The following is a 25,350-nucleotide window of genomic DNA, read 5'->3' as shown; positions in this document are numbered from 1 at the left end:
CTCAGTCAAAACCCCCATATTAAACCCTCTGCCCACAACATTTACCCCAACTTGCACATCATTCACCCCAACTTGCACCAACCACTCTCATTCCCTTGCCACCCCCCATCATCCACTCCATGCCTCCAGCACACGCCATTGCCTTCATTACTCGAGGAAAAACAACAGGTGCAGGCACAGACTTGACAACCACACTTTCTGACACTGACTGGGGTACCACAGACTGGGGGGGGGGGGGGCACTGACACAGATTTCGACGGGACAGAAACACTAGGATCCCCTGGCACAACCTTAACCAACCCAGACTCTCAGATGCAAGAATTCCTCCACTAACTCAGGCCTATTGCGCAAATCCTCAGGGCACTGGCTAGAAGGGTGACCGACCTTATTACACTTAACCACTTTACCACCGGAGGATTTTGCTGTCTTACGTCCAGGCCACTTTTTGCGATTCGGCGCTGTGCAACTTTAACTGACAATTGCGCGGTCGTGCAATGCCGTACCCAAACGAAATTTACGTCCTTTTTTTCCCCACAAACAGAGCTTTCTTTTGGTGGTATTTGATCACCTGTTCGATTTTTACTTTTTGCGCTATAAACAAAAAAAGAGCATTTATTTTGAAAAAATAACAATATTTTTAAAATTTTTTTATATGAAATTCCCCCCCCCCAAAAAAAATGTAAAAATCAAAATTTTTTTAAATTTTGGCCAATTTGTTTTCTGCTTCCTATGTTTGGTAAAAAAAAATTACAATAAGTGTATTTTGATTGGTTTGCGCAAAAGTTATTGCGTTTATTAACTAAGGGAAAGATTTCTGTAATTTTTGTTTTTTTTAACACGTAATGGCGGCGATCTGCGATTTTTTTTGCGAGACTGCGACATTGCGGCAGACAGATCGGACCCCTGACTGACATTTTTTACACTTTTGGGGTTACCAGTGACATTACTGCAGTAATCAGTGCTATATATATGCACTGTTACTGTAAAAATGACACTGGCAGGGAAGGGGTTAATTTTATTGGAGAGGGAGGGGTTAATGTATGCCTGGTGCTTACTAACATGTTGGGGGGGGAGGTGACTGAGTGACACAAGGACAGATCGCATGTTCAGCTATGCTGAACCCTGCAATCTGTCACTCCTTGTCACTTAGGAGATCCGCCCGCTTTGTTTACACAGGCGGGCGGATTTCCAAACTAGATTCCCCGACGATCGGGGAAGAGCAGCAGCGATCGCCGCCACTCCTCCCCTGGCCCGACTCCCTCTGTGACTGAAAACAGCGGGAGCGAGCCTCCGGCGGCGCGCGCGCGCCGCCCACTAGGGGCAGAGTCCAGCGACGTAGGACTACGTCGCTGGACGATAACGAGCCACATTGCTGCAGTAGCAGCAATGTGAGCAGTGTTAAAGTGGTTAATGGTCTTACATTCCCTTGCCAGATACCCCAGTTCCTGACACAAAGAGCAGTTTTGTTCTGGACAGGAAGAGGAGAAATGTTCCTTGGCTCCACATTTATGGCACAGCTTAGATTGACCGGGGTAGAAGATGGTAAGCCGATCTCTACTTATAAAGGCAAAGGAGGGCAAATGCTGGATCACATTCTCACACACTCCCAACCTCATTGAAACTGACCACCCACCTGTCCAGATTCCTCTATCCTCATCAACAATCTTTTTTAGGGGACACAACGTTTCACCTAACCTCCTCAACCAGACCCATAAATCCTTGGGGGTATAGGCTCATTCTTTGTCAAGATCGTGACATTCTTTATCAAGGGCTGTTGTAAGATACCTTTGAAGACCTGCCACTCAAGAGAGATTCAATTTCCACAATGGTTTGCAGCAATCCAGCATTTCCTCAACCACTTCCTGAGGCAGCTGGGGAGGGAGGGGGGCAGATACTGATTTAGACATGGCAGATCCTGAGACAGGGGTAATACTGGAGCCACCATATAAAGCCACTTCCTTACCCCCCCCCATCCGTACTGTTGCCGTGACATCCACCCTCTGGCTGGTACTCACACTGGCACTCTCCATGACAGGCACAGTGGTCTCTGTACAGCACTGCGTTATATGTCAGAGCTATATAAATGTATAATAATAATAGTGTGTGACTGTGGGGGGACATTAGAGTGTAAGCTCCTCTGGTACAGAGACTGATATGACTGGCTCAGTGTTCTCTGTACAGCACTGCGGTATATGTCAGAGCTAAATAAATGTATAATAATAATAGTGTGTGTCTGTGGGGAGACATCAGAGTGTAAGCTCCTCTGGTACAGAGACTGATATGACTGGCTCAGTGATCTCTGTACAGCACTGCGGTATATGTCAGAGCTAAATAAATTAATAATAGTGTGTGACTGTGAGGGGACATTAGAGTGTAAGCTCCTCTGGTGGGGGGGGGGGTCATTAGAGTGTAAGCTCCTCTGGTACAGAGACTGATGTGATTGGCTCAGTGTTCTCTGTACAGCACTGCGGTATATGTCAGAGCTATATAAATGTATAATAATAGTGTGTGACTGTTGGGGGAGGGGACATTAGAGTGTAAGCTCCTCTGGTGGGGGGACATTAGAGTGTAAGCTCCTCTGGTGGGGGGGGACTTAGAGTGTAAGCTCCTCTGGTGCGGGGTCATTAGAGTGTAAGCTCCTCTGGTACAGAGACTGATGGGACTGGCTCAGTGGTCTCTGTACAGCACTGAAGTATATTCAGAGATATATAAATGTATAAAAAATAATAATAATAAAAATGTGGCATATTTGCTGTTGTGGACTTTTCATGTGTTACATATTCATTGCAGGTAGAGCTTATATGAGCTTTTTCAGGGTTCATTAAGGGTTGAACAGTCTCTGCTCTGTAGTTCTAGAAGGTGAATAGTGGCTTCTTTAGGCACTTGTCTTAATTAGATTGTGATCCCCTTTAAGCCTTTGCTTTGGTTGTGTAGTGTATTCTTTCTGCACCGGTCTGCAGTGAGTACCATCTCTTCCAAGTACCTATCTAGGCTGAATAATGTCTTCAAATAAATTGCAGAATGACTTCATGGAGCCTCAGCTTAAGGTGACATAAGCGAGGATTTTTCTGGGTCACCCAAATTACAGCAAAAGTGATTGCACATTATATTTATATTGCATTGTGCTCCTATGGCATCTGAAAGTATTCACGCTGCACATAAGGCATGAGCCCAACAAGCTTATCTTCCTGGACAGATTGTATAAAATGCCATGAAAATAGCTATAGTTGGGTCTTGGCTGGGCGTGCTACACATGCCCGGATAAACTTTATTGAAGTAAATGGGTCATGTGTAGCACACCCTGTCCTGACCTTCTGCTTCACTTTTGCTCCCCTACCTCACATTTGCTGGCAGTTATCAGTTGTCAAAATTACAGCACAGCATGAGCTGCTGTATAAATAATGCAAATTTTACAGGGGCATCTGTTTTTGTAAACTTTGATCAGACAGGAGATAGTAACAAAGTAACATTGTTTATAAACATTATTTGGATGGGAGATGGAGAGATACAAAGTAACATTGTTTATAAACATTGATCATAATGAAGATAGAGAAATACAAAGTAACCTTGTTTATATACATTGATCAGACAGGAGATAGAGAGATACAAAGTAACATTGTTTATAAACATTGATCATAATGAAGATAGAGAAATACAAAGTAACATTGTTTATATACATTGATCAGACAGGAGATAGAAAGATATAAAGTAACATTGTTTATAAACATTGATCAGACAGGAGATAGAGAGATACAAAGTAACATTGTTTATAAACATTGATCAGACAGGAGATGGAGAGATACAAAGTACCATTGTTTATAAACATTGATCAGACAGGAGATAGAGAGATACAAAGTAACATTGTTTATAAACATTGATCAGACAGGAGATGGAGAGATACAAAGTACCATTGTTTATAAACATTGATCAGACAGGAGATAGAGAGATACAAAGTACCATTGTTTATCTTTCTTCTGGGTTTGTGCCCCCTGGCCAGTTTCACATGCGCACATGAGTAACTATTGTAACACAGCACTCTCTGCATTTAGGGCCCACTCAGCATGCCATAAATGCAGAGAAGACTGCACATGTACTGGTGATGTCAGGTAAGACCTATTCTAAGTGTACATAGTATAGGGCAGGGGTGTCAAACTCCATTTCATCGCGGGCCGCATCAGCATTATGGTTGCCCTCAAAGGGCCGGTTATATCTGTAGGATTAGATGACCAGAGCACCCTATGTCCTGGGGGGGGGGCAAAGAGGAGCCTTTCTACAGCTGCACAAAGGAGTGCAGGATCTGGCAAAGGAGTTCTGTCCTCTCTGCTGTCAATTACAGAGACAAGGTGGGGGCAGAGACAAGGGGGTGCCGCAGCTGCAGCAGAGGTGTGAGGGCCACATGAAATGGCCTGGGGGGCCGCATTCGGCCCGCGGGACTTGTGTTTGACACCTGTGGTATAGGGAAAAGTTTACCATTAGACTTTAATATCACTTTAAACTTTCACTGATCAAGGTAGAAAATAAATAATTTTTGTACATTTTTGGTCAATGGATTGAATTAAAAATAATAAATATTGCAAAACAATATCACCAAAAAATGTATCAATAACGTTTACAATACTTTACATTTTATTTTATTTCAAGCAATGAGGTAAGGAGTGTACAGGGGCAGAGCTGAACTGGGTCTTCTCTCCCTCACCAACCTTTCTTTTTCTTTGTCTAACTCTCTTTTCTTTACATTCTCTTCTCTCTCCATTTTTCTCTGTCTGGCTCCTTCTTTCTTTCTTTCTTTCTTTCTTTCTTTCTTTCTTTCTTTCTTTCTTTCTTTCTTTCTTTCTTTCTTTCTTTCTTTCTTTCTTTCTTTCTTTCTTTCTTTCTTTCTTTCTTTCTTTCTTTCTTTCTTTCTTTCTTTCTTTCTTTCTTTCTTTCTTTCTTTCCCTTTCTCTCTCTATCTCTCTTTTCCCATCTCCCTCTTTATCTTTCTCTTCCTCTCTCCCTCTTTCTTTCCTTCTTAACCCCCCCCTCTCTCTCTTTCTTTCTTTCATTCTTTTTTTCTCTCTTTCTCTCTTTTTATCTCTCTTTATCTTTCTTTCTTTCTCTCTTTCTTTCTTTCTCTCTTTCTTTCTCTCTTTCTTTCTCTCTTTCCTTCTCTCTTTCTTTCTTTCTTTCTTTCTTTCTTTCTTTCTTTCTTTCTTTCTTTCTTTCTTTCTTTCTTTCTTTCTTTCTTTCTTTCCCTCTATTATCTCTATCGTTATCCTCCCTTCACTCCCTCTCTCTCTCTCTCTCTCTCACTCCCTCTCCCTCTCTCTCTCTCCCTGATTCCTGTTATTTCTGGAATAAATCTCCCCTCCAGTGGTGTGTGTGTGGTTTGTATTGCCTGTCTGCTCCCAGGTGGTGTTGTGCTACACTCAGATAACAGCTGTGCTTCTAAAAATGTTCCATTTACAATGCAGATGTTTGTCCTGTGATCAGACGCAGCCAGTCAGAGTGCAGCACGCCGCATGGCTCCATCAATCGGAGATGTGGGGGGGGGGCTGAACTGGGTTTTAAACAGAAACAAAAAACACCTTTTGTCGAGCTGCTTGTCTGCCATATGGAGTCAGTGGCGGAACTCAGAATATCTGTCGTCTTATATTTTGTTTTGTATGCAATGAATAGTTTGCTGTTTTGCAGGTACACAAGGTTTGTGCATTAAACATGAAGGCTCAGAGTTTTGTAGATCGAGTAATGACTTCACAGCGAGGCGGAAAGACATTGTATTTGGTTTAGAGAGAGAAAACCCGCCGCATCCTAAGCGGAAAAGGACTATTTTGCCTTCTTGCAAAATTGCCCATTTTGTAGGTTTTAAGGCAATTTAATGGTGACTTAAAAGCGGGGTCTATTGTAAAAGTGAAGTCCTTTAATATGCATCCGGTCATTGAAAAAAACGGAAATGTTTGGTCTTTTTTGTGTTCAAGTACAGATGGCAATTGATGTAATGGCAATCCATGGTTTTTTTTTTTTGTATATAGAAATAGGAAACCGTGTTTTCAGACTTTTGGATTTGGATCTTTCGCTCTTTCTTTGTCTTTCTTTCCCTCTCTCTCCCTCTCTTTTCCTCTCTGGCTTTCTTTCTCTCTCTCTCTCTCTCTCTCGCTCTAGCTCTCTTTCGCTCTTGCTCTCGCTCTAGCTCGCTCTCTAGCTCGCTCTCACTCTAGCTCTCGCTCTAGCTCTCGCTCTAGCTCGCTCTCGCTCTAGCTCGCTCTCGCTCTAGCTCACTCTCGCTCTAGCTCACGCTCGCGCTCGCTCTCGCTCTAGCTCTCGCTCTAGCTCGCTCTCGCTCTAGCTCACTCTCGCTCTAGCTCACGCTCGCGCTCGCGCTCGCTCTCGCTCTAGCTCTCGCTCTAGCTCGCTCTCGCTCTCGCTCTAGCTCGCTCTCGCTCTACCTCTCGCTCTACCTCTCGCTCTACCTCGCTCTCACTCTAGCTCTCGCTTGCTCTCGCTCTAGCTCTCGCTCTAGCTCTCGCTCTAGCTCTCGCTCTAGCTCGCTCTCGCTCTAGCTCGCTCTCGCTCTAGCTCTCGCTCTACCTCTCGCTCTAGCTCGCTCTCGCTCTAGCTCTCGCTCTCGCTCTAGCTCTCGCGCTCGCTCTCGCTCTAGCTCGCTCTCGCTCTAGCTCGCGCTCGCTCTCGCTCTAGCTCGCGCTCTAGCTCGCTCTCGCTCTAGCTTTCTTTCTTTCTTTCTTTCTTTCTTTCTTTCTTTCTTTCTTTCTTTCTTTCTTTCTTTCTTTCTTTCTTTCTTTCTTTCTTTCTTTCTTTCTTTCTTTCTTTCTTTCTTTCTTTCTTTCTTTCCTAAACTTTAAAGTGAACAACAATACTTATTAACCAGTTATGGAACGGATGGATTTGCCCCCTTAATGACCAGGCCTTCAAACCAGGGGAAAGATTTATGTCATTTTTATTTATTTATTTAATGTTTTTACTAGTAATGTTGGCAATCAGCGATTTGTAGCGGGACTGCGACATTGCGGTGGACAGATCGGACCCCTAACTGACATTTTTGACACTTTTGGGGGGACCAGTGACATTACTACAGTAATCAGTGCTAAAAATATGCACTGTTACTGTAATAATGACACTGGCAGGGAAGGGGTTAACCTAGTGGGTATCACAGGGTTAAATGTGAGCCCAGGGGAGTATTTACTTACTGTGATGGGAGGGGCTTGTGAAATGACCATAGAGACCTGTGATCCTGTATAGAAGGATCAAAGGCGCTCTGTGATCATTTCAGAGAGAAGAATGGTCAGCTGTGTTTACAACAGCTGCCCGTCCTTCTCTCTCAGTGGGGAGCGATTGCGGGTGCCCGGCGGCAACCACGGCCCCATGCATCGGCATTCCCGCTTTCTAGTGGGGGCGGGAGCATGCTGCCGGCCGTGTGCGCTAGCCCCCCAGCACCAAGCCTGTGACCAACGTAGAGCTACGTAGATTCGCACAGGAGGGCCAGTCTGCCGCAGTAAATGTGCGGCGGGCGATCTGGAAGCTGTTAAATAAAAAAAATAAAAGTAGACACAGACACAGGGCATCCTTCCTGTAATTGTTTCTCTGACACCGATCCTCCTTCCCTGTTCTGCCTGCTCCTGTCCCCCCCCCATGTGCCCCCCTTTCACTGTGCCACCCCCCTCCCCCTCCCCCTCCCTCCTGCAGCGCTGCAGGCTTCCCTGTCCTGTAAAAAAATAACAAATTGTAAAAAAAATATAAAAAATAAATAACAATTAAACATTGTAATAATGTATTTTGATTGGTTTGCGCAAAAGTTATTGCGTCTACTAACTACGGGAAAGATTTATGTCATTTTTATTATTTTCTTTTTTTTTTTTTTACTAGTAATGGCGGCAATCTGCGATTTTTTGCAGGACGGCGACATTGCGACGGACAGATCGGACCCCTAACTGACATTTTTACCACTTTTGGGGGGACCAGTGACATTACTACAGTAATCAGTGCTAAAAATATGCGCTGTTACTGTATTAATGACACTGGCGGGGAAGGGATTAACATTGTGGGTGATCAAGGGGTTATATGTGATCCTAGGGTGAGTGATTCTAACTGTGGGGGGGGGGGGCGTGGCTTCTGAAATGACCACAGAGACCCGTGATCCTATAGAGAATGATCACAGGCGCTCTGTGATCATTTCAGAGAGAAGAACAGTCGGCTGTGTTTACAACAGCTGCCCGTCCTTCTCTCTCAGCGGGGAACGATCGCGGGTGCCCAGTGGCAATCGCAGCCACCGGCATGGGCATCCGCAGGTAGGGGCAAGGGGGGGCAAATGCCCCCCCCCCCCCCTGGAATCTCAACTTCCCCTTTCAAGTGTTTGTTAAACCACTTTATACCATCCTGTCTGGTCTGTTTAATAATCCTGTGTGCTCTGTGTTTTAAAAAAATAAGCCGTTCTTTACCAGTTTTCAGAGGGCCGAGCACCGCTCATGTGACCCGTCGGCTCTCTCCTCTCCCCGTCTGACAGCTGCTTGCAGCGGGCAGGGCTGAAGATTCTTCACTGATGTCAGTCGGGAGGGGAGGGGGAGAGGAGGAGAGAGGTGGCGGGTCACGTGAGCGGCAAGTGGCGCTCTAAAAACTTGTAAAGAATGGCTTATTTTTATAAAACACAAACACAGGGGCACACAGGATTATTAAACACTGTAGACAGGGTATGAAACTTAAATGAAACTACAGCAAGAGGAGGGGAAGGGGGGGGGGCACTGACACAGGGGCAGACAGGCAGGGAGAGAGGACAGAGGAGGACAGGAAGCCTGCGGATGACGGAAGCACATAAACTGACCACAGTGTCAGGGCTCAGGAGCAATGGTATACCGTGGTCAGATTACAGAGGGGAGGACATAGCCAGGCAGGATCAGCCAGGTATTTTAGGTGATAGAAGAGGACAAATTACACAGCAAAGCACTGTGCTGTATAACATGCTTTAACAGGATCAAATTTTTTTTTTTTTTTTTAGGTTAACAAATGCTGTAAAAATAAATGCTGCTGTTTGCTCTTGACTAAGCCCCTCCCCTTATGACATTGTTGAAAGGGAGTGGAGAATGGGTGACCTTAAAATGATGCCCCCCCCCCCTGAAAAAAGTTCTGCGGATGCCCATGGTCACCGGCCTAGTGTATCAGCATCCCCGCTGCCTAGTGGGGGCGAAAGCGCACCCCAGTACCTAGTGGGGGCGGATCACTCCCTAGCACCAAGAGCACGACCAACGTAGAGCTACATCAGTTTGCACAGGAGGGTCAGCCTGCTGCAGTAAATGTGCGGCGGTTGGTCTGGAAGCTGTTCAATGAAAAAAAGAAAAAGTTGTGTGTCTGGTCAAGTCATGAGGGATATTTTGGGTTTTAGAGCCCTTTAAATATACAGTTGTGCTCAAAAGTTTGCAACCCCTTGGGGAATTGGTAATATACCGTATTAAAGAAAACATGAGTAAGCCGGCAAAACACATTTCTTTTATTTCTTATGGGATTTATATTCTATAACTGTATTTTACAACAGCTGACCGTCCTTCTCTCTCAGCGGGGAGCGATCGCGGGTGTCAGGCGGCAATCAGAGCCCCCTGACACATGCATCGGCTTCCTCGCTGACGAGCAGAGGCGGGAGCGCACCACCGGTGGCCCGCGCTCGCCCCCTAGCCTCCTGAGAGAGCGAATAACGTATACCTACGTCACTTTGCCCAAGAGCGGCTGCCTGCCGCAGTATATCGTAAAGTGGTTAAAAAGCGCTAATTCACACAGGTTCTCCGTTATGTTTATATCCGCTAATAATGATTTTAGTGTATTTTTAGTAAAAATATTGTCTTGCAATATTCAGAGGGGGGGCTGCCAGGTAGGCTGTATGGGGCACCTGCCAGGTAGGCTGTACGGGGCACCTGCCAGGTAGGCTGTACGGGGCACCTGCCAGGTAGGCTGAATGGGGCCCCTGCCAGGTAGGCTGTACGGGGCCCCTATCAGGTAGGCTGAATGGGGCCCCTGCCAGATATTAAAAATATTGTCTTGCAATATTCAGAGGGGGGGCTGCCAGGTAGGCTGTACGGGGCACCTGCCAGGTAGGCTGTACGGGGCCCCTGCCAGGTAGGCTGTACGGGGCCCCTATCAGGTAGGCTGAATGGGGCCCCTGCCAGATAGGCTGTATGGGGCCCCTGCCAGGTAGGCTGTACGGGGCCCCTATCAGGTAGGCTGAATGGGGCCCCTGCCAGATAGGCTGTATGGGGCCCCTGCCAGGTAAGCTGTTCGGGGCCCCTGCCAGGTAGGCTGTATGGGGCCCCTGCCAAGTAGGCTGTACGGGGCCCTTGCCAGGTAGGCTGTACGGGGCCCTTGCCAGGTAGGCTGTACGGGGCCCCTGCCAGGTAGGCTGAATGGGGCCCCTGCCAGGTAAGTTGTACGGGGCCCCTGCCAGGTAAGCTGTTCGGGGCCCCTGCCAGGTAGGCTGTATGGGGCCCCTGCCAGGTAGGCTGTACGGGGCCCCTGCCAGGTAAGCTGTACGGGGCCCCTGCCAGGTAGGCTGTACAGGGCCCCCGTGATTTCTAACAGCAGCCCTGTATACAAATTGTATTCATTTTGTATTTTTTTTTTAATTTAAAGTGGCCATTTCAGTAAGCCATGCGTGAAGTGACGCCAACCTATTCCCTGTCCAATAGATTTGGATGTCGTGTTGCAGTCTCAGACTCTTCTGCCGTTTGCTGAATTCCCTGCTGCATTATTTAAAATATGAATGGATAATATTTATTTCCAGTTTATAATCTGTACTAAATGTCAGGTGCGCTCCGCAACACAATGAAATAACCGCGACATTAATGCGGAAGGGATGGCGATATACAGTCTCCATTTTTACAGGCAAACGCAATATCCGTATGTCATTGTCAACATTAACGCCCAATAAAAACCCACGTAGAGATAAATATTAATCAGAATGGGTAAATATAGATGAAAGCGGAGCGTCTCTGCTCGCAAATGGCAGAAAAATAGTCTGAGTTTATTGTGCGATGGAGCAAATAAATTGTGATGGAGTGCGTAACGGCGAATGATTAGTGTCTTATTAATAAACAATGCGGTGGTTTCCGTTATTTTTTTAAAAAAAGGTAACAAAAGAAATGACAATATTGTTATAATTTTTTTTGTGTTTGTTTGTGTGCTTTACCACTTCCAGCCCAGAGGCCGTATTTACATCTAGAAAGTATTCACAACGCTTCACTTTTTACACATTTTGTTATGTTACACCCTTATGGATTAAATTCATTATTTTCCTTAACCACTTTAACACCGGAGGATTTTCCTGCTTTACGTCCAGGCCACTTTTTGCGTTTCGGCACTGTGCCACTTTAACGGACAATTCATGCAACGCCGTACCCAAACGAAATTTACGTTTTTTTTTCCCCACAAACAGAGCTTTCTTTTGGTGGTATTTGATCACCTCTGCGTTTTTCATTTTTTGCAATATTAACCACTTTACAACCGGAGGATTTTGCTGTCTTCCGTCCAGGCCACTTTTTGCGATTCGGCGCTGTGCGACTTCAACTGACAATTGCGCGGTCGTTCGACGCCGTACCCAAACGAAATTTACGTCCTTTTTTTCCCACAAACAGAGCTTTCTTTTGGTGGTATTTGATCACCTGTGCGATTTTTACTTTTTGCGCTATAAACAAAAAAAGAGCGTTTATTTTGAAAAAATAACAATATTTTTCACATTTTTTTATATGAAATTCCCCCCAAAAAAGATGTAAAAACCAATTTTTTTAAAAGTTTTTGGCCAATTTGTTTTATGCTACATATGTTTGGTAAAAAAAATCGCAATAAGCGTATTTTGATTGGTTTGCGCAAAAGTTATTGCGTTTACTAACAAAGGGAAAGATTTCTGTCATTTTTGGTGTTTTTTTTTTAACGCGTAATGGCGGCGATCTGCGATTTTTTTTGCGGGACTGCGACATTGCGGCGGACAGATCGGACCCCTGACTGACATTTTTGACACTTTTGGGGGTACCAGTGACATTACTGCAGTAATCAGTGCTATATATATGCACTGTTACTGTAAAAATGACACTGGCAGGGAAGGGGTTAATTTTATTGGAGAGGGAGGGGTTAATGTATGCCTGGTGCTTACTGACGTGTAGGGGGGGAGGTGACTATGTGATTCATGGACAGATCGGATGTCCAGCTATGCTGAACAGTCCGATCTGTCACTCCCTGTCACTATGGAGATCCGCCCGCTGTGTTTACACACAGCGGGCGGATCTCCAGACTCGATCCCCGACGATCGGGTAAGAGCAGCGGCGATCGCCGCTGCTCCTCCCCTGGCCCGACTCCCGCTGTGAATGAAAACAGCGGGAGCGAGCCTCCGGCGGCGCGCAAGCGCCGCCCAGAAGGGGAGGAGTCCAGTCACGTTAATACTACGTGACTGGACGGGAACGAGCCACTCTGCCGCAGTAGTATTACTGTGAGCGGTAGTAGAGTGGTTAATAAAAAAATGCGACAATTTTGAAAAAATAAAAATATTTTTCTACTTTGACAGTTAAAAAATATCCAATATATTAAATTTTTGTCATATATTTAGGCCAAAATGTATTTAGCTACATGTCTTTGACAAAAAAAATTCTCAATGAGTGTATTTTAAAACCGCTTTAAGAAGATTTTACCCCATTCCTGACCAGGCCGTATTTTGCGATTCGGCACTGGGTGACTTTAACGGACAATTGCGCAGTCGTGCGACGCTGTACCCAAATGAAATTGATATCTTTTTTTCCCCCCACAAACAGAGTTTTCTTTTGGTGGTATTTGATCACCTGTGCGATTTTTTACTTTTTGCGCTATAAACAAAAAAAGAGCGTCGATTTTGAAAAAATAACAATATTTTTCACATTTTTTTTATATGAAATTCCCCAAAAAAAAATGTAAAAATCAAAATTTTTTAACATTTTAGGCCAATTTGTTTTCTGCTACATATTTTTATATTAAAAAAAATAAGCGTATTTTGATTGGTTTGCGCAAACGTTATTGCGTTTACTAACTACGGGAAAGATTTATGTCATTTTTATTGTTTTTTTTTTTTTTTTTTTAGTAGTAATGGTATCGATCTGCGATTTTTTTTTGTGGGACTGCGACATTGCGGCGGACAGATGACTGACATTTTTAACACTTTTGGGGGTACCAGTGACATTAGTACAGTAATCAGTGCTATACATATGCACTGTTACTGTAAAAATGACACTGGCAGGGAAGGGGTTAACTGTATTGGTGATCAGTGGGTTAAATGTATCCCTAGGGGCGTGATTCTAACTGTGGGGGGGGGCCTGGCTTTTGATGTAACCACAGAGACATGCGATCCTACATAGCTGGATCGTATGAACTCTGCTGTTACACCAGGGAGAATGACAGGCGGCTTTGTTTACATCAGCCCCCTGCCTTTCTCCCTCTCCAGCGGGAGATCGCGAGTGACCGGTGGACATCGGAGCCGCCAGTCACTCACGCGGGGAAGGCAGGGAACAAGCAGGGGCGGGAGCGCGCCTCCGGCGGCAGGCACTCGCCCCCTAGAGGCTCGCAGGCGAGCGACGTAGCCCTACTTCATTTGCCTGTAGGGGGCTGACTGCTGCAGTAAATAGTCGTGCGGCGGTCGGCAAGTGGTTAAAAAAAATCCCATGTACATAAGTATCACAATCTTTCCTCAATACTTTGGTGAAGCTCCTTTGGCACCAATTACAGGCACTAATCTGAGGTCCTATTGACCCAAGATCTCTCCATAAAGAGGACCTGTCATGCACTATTCCTATGACAAGGGATGTTTACATTACGTTTACAGCCTCAAGTCTTTTTGAGTATGATACTACAAGCTTGGCACACCTATTTTTGGGCAGTTTCTCCGATTCTTCTTTGTAGGACCTCTCAAACTCCATCAAGATCCCCCTCCTGCCACCCTCTGGTGCTTCTACTGGCTCGCCTGTGCGATCAACGAGCCGGAGAAGGAATCTATCAGCGGCGGAAGTACACCATAGAGACTGCTGAGGACCAGATAACTCTTGGAGGCCCGGGCGCAATGTTATGACATCACGCCCGGCCTGGCAGTTGTCAATATTGCCATGATCTTGGCTAGATAGCCGAGATATTTTTTTTTTCTTTAATTTCAGGCTTTCCAGGCTGCAAGAGAGATCTGAGGTCTTATTGACCCCAGATCTCTCCATAAAGAGGACCTGTCATGCACTATTCCTATGACAAGGGATGTTTACATTATGTTTACAGCCTCAAGTCTTTTTGAGTATGATGCTACAAGCTTGGCACACCTATTTTTTGGGCAGTTTCTCCCATTCTTCTTTGCAGGATGTCTCAAGCTCCATCAGGTTGGATGAGGAGGGTCGGTGCACAGCCATTTTCAGATCGCTCTAGAGATGTTCAATCGGGTTCAAGTCTGGGCTCTGGCTGGGCCACTCAAGGACATTTACAGAGTTGTCCCATAGCCACTCCTTTGTTATCTTGGCTGTGTGCTTAGGGTCGTTGTCCTGTTGGAAGATGAACCTTCACCCCAGTCTGAGGTCCAGAGCGCTCTGGAGCAGGTTTTCATCAAGGATGTCTCTGTACATTGCTGCATTCATCTTTCCCTCCATCCGGACTATTCTCTCAGTTCCTGCCACTGAAAAACACTACTACACTGCTGCCATCACCATGCTTCACTGTAGGGATATTATTGGCCAGGTGATGAGCGGTGCCTGGTTTCCTGTAGACATGACATTTGTCATCAGGGCCGGACTGGGAAAAAAATTCAGCCCTGGAAATAATTTAATACCAGCCCAATAGCATTATTATACTGGCCCAACTGCATAATGTCATTATTTTCTTGTTCATAAAAGAGAAAACCATGCATTTTAAAGCACATTTGAAGAATGTATTATATATAGATAAGACAGGTATAAAAGCACATTACATATAAAAGAGCAAATTCCAGTAAAAGTGGTAAAAGTGCAGACATGGTACAATAAATGTCAGAGGCTGCGGGCATGGAACAGGAGGACATGTCAGAGGCTGCAGACATGGTACAGGAGATGCAGGGGCTGTAAACATGGTACAGGAGATGCAGAGGCTGTGAGCATGGTACAGGAGGACATGTCGGAGGCTTGGAACATGGTACAGGAGATGCAGGGGCTCTGGGCATGATACAGGAGATGCAGGGGCTCTGGACATGGTACAGGAGATGCAGGGGCTGCGGGCAAGGTACAGGAGAACATGTCAGAGAATGCAGACATAGTACAGGAGATGCAGGGGGTGCAGACATGGTACAGCTGATGCAGAGGCTGCAGACATGGTACAGGAGGACATGTCAGAGGCTGGGAACATGGTACAGGAGGTGCAGGGGCTGTGAACATGGTACAGGAGATGCAGGGGCTCTGGACATGGTACAGGAGATGCAGGGGCTGCGGGCATGGTACAGCAGATGCAGGGGCTGCAGATGTGGTACAGCAGATGCAGAGGCTGCGGGCATGGAACAGGAGATGTCAGAGGCTGCGGACATGGTACAGGAGATGCAGGGGTTTTGGACATGGTATGGGAGATGCAGAGGCTGAGGACATGGTACAGGAGATGCAGGGGTTTTGGACATGGTATGGGAGATGCAGAGGCTGAGGACATGGTACAGGAGATGCAGTGGCTGAGGACATGGTACAGGAGATGCAGAGGCTGTGGACATGGTACAGGAGATGCAGTGGCTGAGGACATGGTACAGGAGATGCAGGGGCTGTGGACATGGTACAGGAGATGCAAGGGTTGCGGACATGGTACATGAGATACAGAGGCAAATAATATATTTGTTCCTATTCTATTCCTTTATCTTCTTTTCTATTTTATTGTCTTTGAAAATTGGAACACAAATCAAAAACTTTTCTAATTGGAAAACTTTTCTAATTCGAATTTGACTACTGAAATCTGAAAAATTGAAATATACTGAACAAAATTATAAACGCAACCCTTGTTTTTGCCCCCCTTTTTCATGAGCTGAACTCAAAGATCTAAGAAAACCGGGATTCATCCGTGAAGAGAACACCTCTCCAAAGTGGCAGACGCCATCCAGTGTGAACCCACTCAAGTTGGTTACGATGAGGAACTGCAGTCCGGTGGAGACCCCGATGAGGACGACGATCATGCAGATGAGCTTCCCTGAGATGGTTTCTGACAGTTTGTGCAGAAATTCTTTGGTTATGCAAACCGATTGTTGCATCAGCTGTCCGGGTGGCCGGTCTCAGATGATCTTGGAGGTGAAGATGCTGGATGTGGAGGTCCTGGGCTGGTGTGGTTACACGTGGACTGTGATTGTGAGGCCGGTTGGATGTACTGCCAAATTCTCTTAAACACCTTTGGAGACGGCTTATGGTACTCAATTCACAGGCAACAGTTCTGGTGGACATTTCTGCAGTCAGCATGCCAATTGCACGCTCCCTCAAACTTGCCACATCTGTGGCATTGTGCTGTGTGATAAAACTGCACATTTTAGAGTGGCCTTTTATTGTGGCCAACCTAAGGTACACCTGTGCAATAATCATGCTGTCCAATCAGCATCTTGATATGCCACACCTGTGAGGTGGATGGATTATCTCAGCAAAGGAGAAGTGATCACTAACACAGATTTACACAGATTTGTGAAGAATATTTGAGAGAAATCGGCCTTTTGTGTACTTAGAAAAAGTCTTAAATCTTTGAGTTCAGCTCATGAAAAATGGGGGCAAAAACAAAAGTGTTGCATTTATAACGTTGCTCAGTGTATGTTTCCTTATATGTCTCATTAAATGAGGGATGTTAAACTGATATTTTTTTTCCAGCTTTCTGCGAGGAAGGATGTCGATATGGTGGAACCTGTGTAGCCCCCAACAAGTGTGCCTGTCCTCCTGGATTCACCGGAACCCACTGTGAGAAAGGTACGGCTTAGAACATCTTATCATTTAATGATGTTTTCTTCTTTCAATGAGGAAATAGCTGCACCCCTTCTGTTTATAAAATGTTCTGATCAGATGCTTTGCCAGCAGTGCTAAGGCCATTATGTTTGCCAGTGTCAATCGCTTTTTTTTTGGGAGGTCAAATGCTGCCTTCAGAAACCTTGACAAGGGTATTGTATATGGTATGGGGTCACCAAGACCAGCCAGAATCTGCCTCTCTCTGTTTCTCAAATAATTGACACCACTCTATGGTTGGATTTTGTGGCCACTGCACCAAATTAATAAATATAAAGCAAATTAATATTGACAACCATAAATATAAACAGTAAATACCCAGAATTGAGACCAGGCCATAAACAAACCAGCTAGTATCATGCATGCTAGGCTCCTGGTTGCATCACACCACCTTGGGGATATTACCATCATAACTCCAGATACCAAATGAAACATAACTTGACCTGCTACCACAGGGATACCGTACCTAAAACAGCTTCCCAAATTGAACATTAACTGTGGATGTTGGCCTTAAAAGACCCTGATACCCTCTCCAGCTGGGCAACAGATAGTTTCCTGAAAGGAATATAATTGGGCAAGAAGGTGGGAACACTGCTCCAATACTGCTAACCCCATCTGGTGCTGGAACTTTCTCTCTTGCTTGGACCTTCCTATAACTCCTCTTTATCCCTCCCAAACTGATCAAGCACATTATTACCTACATGCTCCTTCTTTAGATACCTAACTATTTCTACCTTTTCCCTCTCCAGACCTAGTCATGCAGGGCTTGCACTTCTGTCTACTGCTCTAGGCTTGGTTCCAGCATTTTAGTGCAGGGAGAAAGCACAGGTGCATCCTCCAGCCCTACTTCCGGCAGGTTGCTAAACCCTGGGAGGCTAAAAGCTGCTGGGGCTGGATGCGATTGGATAGCACACTGTGGTAATAATGTTTGAAGGCAGTATGTGCCCAGAGACGAATGCCCAGAATACAGGTTGCTTGTCTTGCACCTTTGCTTTCCGCATGCATTGGAGCTAAAGGCCCAGTGTTCATGAGGCCTAAAAGTGAATCCTTAAATATCCAAAGCTTGCTACCTGCCTACACAAGTGTTCACATACCTTGGAGAGCTCCTGGTAGCCTAAGGAGCTCTACTATACTTTTCTTGAAGTCATATCTGGCCAAAACAAGGCACTTGCCTACACAAGTGACACATATCTTGGAGAGCTCCTGGTAACCTAAGGAGCTCTACTATACTTTTCTTGAAGTCATGTCTGGCCAAAACAAGGCACCTGCCTACACAAGTGGTCCTATACCTTGGAGAGCTCCTGGTAATCTAAGGAGCTCTACTATACCTTTCTTGAAGTGATGTCTGGCCAAAACGTGGCACCTGCCTACACAAGTGGTCGCAAACCTTGGAGAGCTCCCGGTAGCCTGTGGAGCTCTACTATACCTTTCTTGAGCTCTACTATACCTTTCTGGCTAAAGCTTGATACCTGCCTACACTAGTGGTCGCATACCTTGGAGAGCTCCTGGTGGCATAAGGAGCTCTACTATACCTTTTTTGAAGTGATGTCTGGCCAGACTTAACACAATCCACATCACACCTCAATAGACAGCCAATAGGAAAAGACTGCCAGTGACAGTCTGTTCGTCTCCCACATTGAAGTACATGGAATACACATCTGAGCATTGCTTTGATTATTTAGGAATCACAGACTTCATGGCAACAGGCTATAGGCCTCACAGTGTAAAGTGGGATTAAATCTTCATATTTCTTGAGAGATATTGTTGATAAATATTACTATCCTATTTGAAGTTATCCAAACCATTTTCTCAGAGTCCATTAAGTATCTGTCTTTCACTCCCAGTGACGGTGAGTACCGTCACACCCCCGTTCACAGCAGAACTCCCGAACAGGGGAAATATTCTAATCCAAGCAGCGAATACCATTGAAGTCTATGGGGGCCGAACAGAAAAAATTTAAGTGCCCATTTTGAAGCTTATATTCAAGTAATTGGCCATAAAAGGGGTCTGGGTACTGCCCTGGGGGACATGTGTCAATAATTTCTTTTTTTTTTTTTTTTTTTTTTAAAACGATAGTTTTTTTTTCCGGAGCAGTGATTTTAATTATGCTTAAAAGACAACAAGACAAATTCCTTTAGTCTGCCTATAAAGTGGTGCATCTGTAGCTTATATAGAACATGCTGCAGCAAAAATTAAATTTCTAAAGAAAAAAGAACAAGTCAAATCCTATTTAAAGTGACTCGCGGTTACAATTGCCGGCACCCTATTGAAAAAATAAAGGAAAAAAACAGCACGGGGAAAGGAGGAGGAGGAGACGAGCAAGCCCCCCTCCTGAACCATACCAGGCCACATGCCCTCAACATGGGGGGTGGGTGCTTTGGGGCAGAGGGGGGCTCTGCCCCCCCCCCACCCCAAAGAACCTTGTCCCCATGTTGATAGGGACAAGGGCCTCTTCCCGACAACCCTGGGCTGTTGGTATCAGTCGAGCAGTGGACGGTGTCAGTAGAGCAGTGGACGGTGTCAGTAGGGCAGAGATTGGTGTCAGTAGGGCAGTGGACGGTGTCAGTAGAGCAGTGGACAGTATCAGTCTGGCAAAAATTGGTGTCAGTAGGGCAGTGGATGATGTCAGTAGGGTAGAGATTGCTGTCAGTAGAGCAGTGGACGGTCTCAGTAGAGCAGTGGATGGTGTCAGTAGAGCAGTGAATGGTGTCAGTAGAGCAGTGGACAGTGTCAGTAGGGCAGTGGGCAGTGTCAGTAGGGCAGTGGACAGTATCAGTAGAGCAGTGGATGGTGTCAGTAGAGCAGTGGACAGTGTCAGTAGGGCAGTGGACAGTGTCATTAAGGTAGAGATTGGAGTCAGTAGAGCAGTGGAGGGTGTCAGTAGGGCATAAATTGGTGTCAGTAGGGCATAAATTGGTGTCAGTAGGGCAGTGGACAGTGTCAGTAGGGCAGAGATTGGTGTCAGTAGGGCAGAGATTGGTGTCAGTAGGGCAGTGGACGGTGTCAGTAGGGCAGAGATTGGTGTCAGTAGGGCAGTGGACTGTGTCAGTAGAGCAGAGATTGATGTCAGTAGAGCAGTGGACGGTGTCAGTAGGGCAGAGAGTGGTTTCAGTAGGGCAGTGGACGGTGTCCGTAGTTATTTTCATTATTTCATTTTTTATTATTTTTTACTATTACATTTTTTTAATTATTTATTTTTACAACTTTTTAGGAGCCCTGTTAGGGGGCTTTGATGAAATATCAGGGGTCCAAACAGGGGGAATCTGCACTACACAGGGTGATTAGGGTGTGCCCAGGCACACCTGGCACACCCCGTGCATACGCCTATGCAGCTATCATTGTAGTGGCACCAATTCCTACAGTGATTTCCAGCTCCTTTGGTGGCCAATCAGTTTTGGGATACTTACATTGTGCCAAACTGGCCCCAATGCTATGCATATTTCTGGTGTTCAGTTTTAATTTATTTATAAAGAAATTCAGTTTTTACTTTGAAGGTAATTTGCAGAATTTTGCCTGAATCCAGACAACTGCAAAAATGACCCTCCTGTTGATTTGGCTCGAGGTACAATAATTGATATATATATATTTTTTCTAGCATTGTAAGCAGTTATACCAAATTTATAATTAAAAATGTGGAAAATTAAGTGGTTTCACCGAGAATATATAATATCAATCCGAGCAAATTTGAATATTTACTTTAAAATGTTACAGTGTCTTGTCAATGTGTTTAAAGGCAATTGGTGTACTTGAATTGTATCCTGGCATATCCTATGCAGCAGGACTCAGACTGGCAGAGGGAAAGCCGTCACTAAGAGCCAATGGAGTGCTGCTGCAGTGCACATGTGTTGATAGGAGGAGAGAGCTGAGTGAGCGGAGGGATGAATGCGGCATTTTTGTCCAGTCAGCATGCTGGGAGTGTATGTTTGGCAGAGGTACTTGGATCACTAGAGTGGCTACAGAATTACAGTTTCAGGGAGGAAAGCCATACAAATAATGAGCATTAAGTATACGGCCAATCCGCTCGTCCTCCCAGAGAATTGATTGTTGCCAGTCAAAACGGTGCTGGATACATGGCTGAACCCTTCTTGATTTATTGGGAACACCAACACAGAGACAGGAAATGACATCAGAACCAGGGCAAGGTCATCTAGAGCCCAACATGTCAACTGTGTCACCCCCCCCCCCAAGATGTATGAGCATTATGCATCAGAACCTCCCCCCCCCCCCAAGATGTATGAGCATTATGCATCAGAACCCCCCCCCCCCAAGATGTATGAGCATTATGCGTCAGAACCCCCCCCCCCAAGATGTACGAGCATTATGCGTCAGAAACCCCCCCCCCCCCAAGATGTATGAGCATTATGCTCCAGAAACCCCCCCCCCAAGACGTATGAGCATTATGCGTCAGAAACCCCCCCCAAGATGTATGAGCATTATGCGTCAGAACCCCCCCCCCCCAAGATGTACGAGCATTATGCGTCAGAAACCCCCCCCCCCCAAGATGTATGAGCATTATGCTTCAGAAACCCCCCCCCCCAAGATGTATGAGCATTATGCGTCAGAACCCCCCCCCCCAGATGTATGAGCAGTATGTGTCAAAAACCCCCCCTCCCCAAAAACAAAATAATAGAGCACTGATCTGCATGCTTACCTCCTAAGCATAAATCCCCCCTCCTCCCAGTACAAATCTGCCCCACCCCCTGCTAAAGTCCCTCCACCCAGCACAAATAATTGCCCCTTATCCCCCAAACCCCCCCTAGCACAAATCCCTGACCCCCCCCCCCCAAAAAAAAATCTCCCACCCTTCTAGCACAAATCCTCTACCCCATGAATTTCCCTCCAAGTACACCTCCCCCAAGATGTATGAGCGAGTCAAACCCCCCCCCCCCAAAAAAAAAAAATAATAATAATTTAGCACTGATCTGCATGCGCACCTCTACCCAGCACCCAGCACCCAGCACAAATATTTACCCCCCCCCATCCCCCAAACCCCCCTAGCACAAATGCCTGCCCCCCCAAATAAAAAAATCTCCCTCCCTTCTAGCACAAATCCTCTACCCCACCAATTTTCCCTCTGAGTACACCGCCCCCCCCCCCAAGATTTATGAGCATTATATGATTATATGTATGAGCATTATGTGTCATTATTAATAATAATAATTAAGCACTGATCTGCATGCTTACCTCCTAAGCATAAATCCCCCCTCCTCCCAGTACAAATCTGCCCCACCCCCTGCTGAAATTCATCCACCCAGCAGAAATATTTGCCCCCCCCATCCCCCATACCCCATCCACGCATATCACCTCTTCTAGCACAAACCCCCCAAATCCCCCCAGCACAATTATCTCCCCCCCTCCACCATATCACCTCCTCTAGCACAACCCCCCCCCCCACCAGATACCCCTGTTAGCACAATTCTCTTCCCTCCTCCACACATATCACCTCTTCTAGCACAAACCTCCCAAATCCCCCCAGCACAATCACCCCCCCCCCCTCCACCATATCACCTTCTCTAGCACAAACCCCCCAACTATCCCTCCTAACACATTTATCTCCCCCCCCTCCACCATATCACCTCTTCTAGCACAAACCCCCCAAATGCCCCTCCTAGCACAATTATCTTCCCCCCTCCATCATATCACCTCTTCTAGCACAAAGCCCCCAAATCCCCCTCCTAGCACAAATCATCTTCCCCCCTCCATCATATCACCTCTTCTAGCACAAACTCCCCAAATCCCCCTCCTAGCACAATTATCTTCCCCCTTCCACTATATCACCTCTTCTAGCACAAACCCCCAAATCCCCCCTCCTAGCATAAATCCTCTCCCCCCCCCATCCCCCCTCCCAACACAAATCCCCCTAAATCACCACTCCTAGCAATTCTTATCCCCTGCTTCCCCCCAAATTCCCCCTTCCAACACAAATCCCCCCCCTCAACCTCCTTGCAGCGCCCCCCATCTCACATGATACCACAGTGCTCAGGGCAGCCGTCCCTCCTGCCCACCCATTGTCCCGGTGTTCTGATGAATAGTGCTGATCATCAGATAATCCCTCCGACAATCTGCACATGCGCAGTACTGACGTCACTCTGGCAGTCAGCTGGCGTGACGTCAAACTTTGCAAGCGCAGATCGTCTGAGGCATTATCTGAGGATCAGCAAATGCAGCAATCGACAGAACACCGGAGGCAGTCCAATATGTCCTGAATGGCGGCTCCTCCCACAGCCTTCCTCTCATGTACCCCGCTTGGTCACACTTCGGCTTCGGGGTCAGCCTCTTAGGTTTAAGAGGATTAGTCCGGGGCTGGCAGTCATGACCCCCCCCCCCTCCGGGAGGGGTGAGGGAGGCTGGGAAAATGACTCTGTGAGGTGAGCACAGCACACATTGGCCGGTATTAAGGTGCGGTGTTCTGCTGATTACTGCATTTGCCGATTGTCAGATAATGCCCCAGATGATCTGTGCATGCGCAGAGTTGATGTCACGCCAGCTGATTTCCAGAGTGACATCAGTACTGCCAGTGGCGGCTGGTGCTCCATGGGCCAGTGGGGGCAGCAGATGGGCCACACCATACCCCCCCCCCCTGGACCACACCAGCTCCAGCCCCCCCCCCCCCCCGGTCGTCAGCTCACTCCCCCTGGGCAGGCAGCAGTGGCGACGGTGCTTCCCCTTCAGTCACCTCCCTGGGTCAGGCTTCCCCTATGTCTCCTCCCTCCTCCACCTCTTTGGCCAATAGCATGGCTTCTCCTTTTGGCCAATCGGGACCAAACAGGTCTCAGGACCCTCTTCCTGATTGGCCAGGAGAAGAATTAGTGTGGCAATAGCGAATATTCATTCGCTATTGTCGCTCAACTGGGTGGGCTCAGGGTGCAGTGCTCTGCGCCCGAGCCCACCCTTTTTTAAAGCCTATTAGAGCCTCTGGCTCTAATCACGTGCTTAAAAAAAAAAAAAAACATTGGAATCCATGCCTCTGGCGCCCTGCATGTAGATTAGGGGGCTTGACGCATGGATAGGAGGGGGGCGGCGCCCCTGTGCCCCCAATGGACGGGCCGCCACTGAGTACTGCTCTTGTGCAGATCGTCTAAGGTTTTATCCAATGATCTGCACTATTCGACAGGACACCAGCCCTGACCATACCTATGTAGTTCTACCAGGAAGCACATTACATTATGCGAGCAATTAAACATACACCACCTAGTGGTAGAACTCCTAATTGTAATACATTGTAATATATGATAATGATTGTTGCACCTATGTCTTCATAAACAGCATGCTAACAATTATCTTAACTGATTTATTAATTAGCTGTAAATCAGAGATCAGCCCTAAAACCCGGTGTTAGCCAAAGTCGGAGGAAAGAGGGCATTCTGCTCCAATTACCAACAAATTAATAGGGTACAAACCCAGCGCCGTCTAGATAGATGATCATGGCATCCATCAGGCATCTATTTATTTTCTACAAATTTCCTGGAAATGAGGCATTGAGCATCTGTGGGTAATTATTCCATCACGCTAATGGTACGTTCCGTACGTTGATTTGTGGCGCATTGTAAGTGAGAGGAAGCAAGCAATGTACCAGTCAATTAAACTGAATTAACGAAATCCACCGTGGATCCTTGCCAGCAGTGAGTTTTAAGTAGTTTAAGGCAAAATGTCTTAAGTCTTTTATTTTGTGCTGTTTAATTAGAGATTATCTGGAAATCATGGGTTGGCTTCTCATCATTGCGCTCTCTTGCTGTGCCATATTTTCAGGATTTTGATTTATATACAGGCTACCGCCACTAGAGGGAGCATTTTTTGTGTATACAACTCTGTACATCAGCTTTATGTCTATATGGACGGTATCAAGCTATGCCACCTGGAGAGATAACTATATCCCAACCCAAGAACAGAAATTTTATTTTGTGTAGCTTATGAGACCGTTTTTTAAGGCTAAATACTGAAAAATACTTGCGGATCCAACACAAAGGAGTGTGTAAAATAAATACATAATAATAAATAAAAAAAAAAAAAGGAAAGGTAGTTTAATCTAGGTTAGTGCAAGGGTTAGTGTTTGGATCAAGTAAGGGTCGAAGGTCAGGGTCAGTATGTTTTGGGCAGGATTTTTTTTTATTTTATTTTTTTTTTTTTAATTAGTGTCAGTTTCGGTGCGTTTTAGGTAGGATAACAAAAGCAAAATGCCCACTATTTTTTGTGTGTGAAATAAATACATAATAATAAATAAAAAAAAATCCTGCCCAAAACATACTGACCCTGACCTTCGACCCTTAGTGGACCCAAACACTAACCCTGGCACTAACCTAGATCAAACCACCTTTCCTTTTTTTTTTTTTTTTTTTAATCTAGGTTAGTGCCAGGGTAAGTGTTTGGGTCCAGTAAGGGTCTAAAGTCAGGGTCAGTATGTTTTGGGCAG

At 46.0% G+C, this 25,350-nt stretch overlaps 1 protein-coding gene across 2 annotated transcripts in view; it reads left to right on the top strand.

Annotated features, from left to right (window-relative positions):
* The window catches only part of NELL1 (neural EGFL like 1), a 1,211,404-nt gene that overhangs the window by 926,148 nt on the left and 259,906 nt on the right, over positions 1 to 25,350 (top strand). For both annotated transcript variants that reach the window (XM_082270280.1, XM_082270281.1), the window contains exon 15: positions 16,812 to 16,907. In XM_082270280.1, the coding sequence (XP_082126406.1) occupies positions 16,812 to 16,907 (96 nt within the window). The remainder of the gene's footprint in view (positions 1 to 16,811; positions 16,908 to 25,350) is intronic.

The sequence above is a fragment of the Pelophylax lessonae genome, assembly GCF_965119305.1.
Source record: "Pelophylax lessonae genome assembly, chromosome: 10".
NCBI classification, from domain to species: Eukaryota; Metazoa; Chordata; class Amphibia; order Anura; family Ranidae; genus Pelophylax; species Pelophylax lessonae.
The sequence above is the reverse complement of the archived record's forward strand: the minus strand, read 5'-3'. Positions and strand labels throughout refer to the sequence as shown.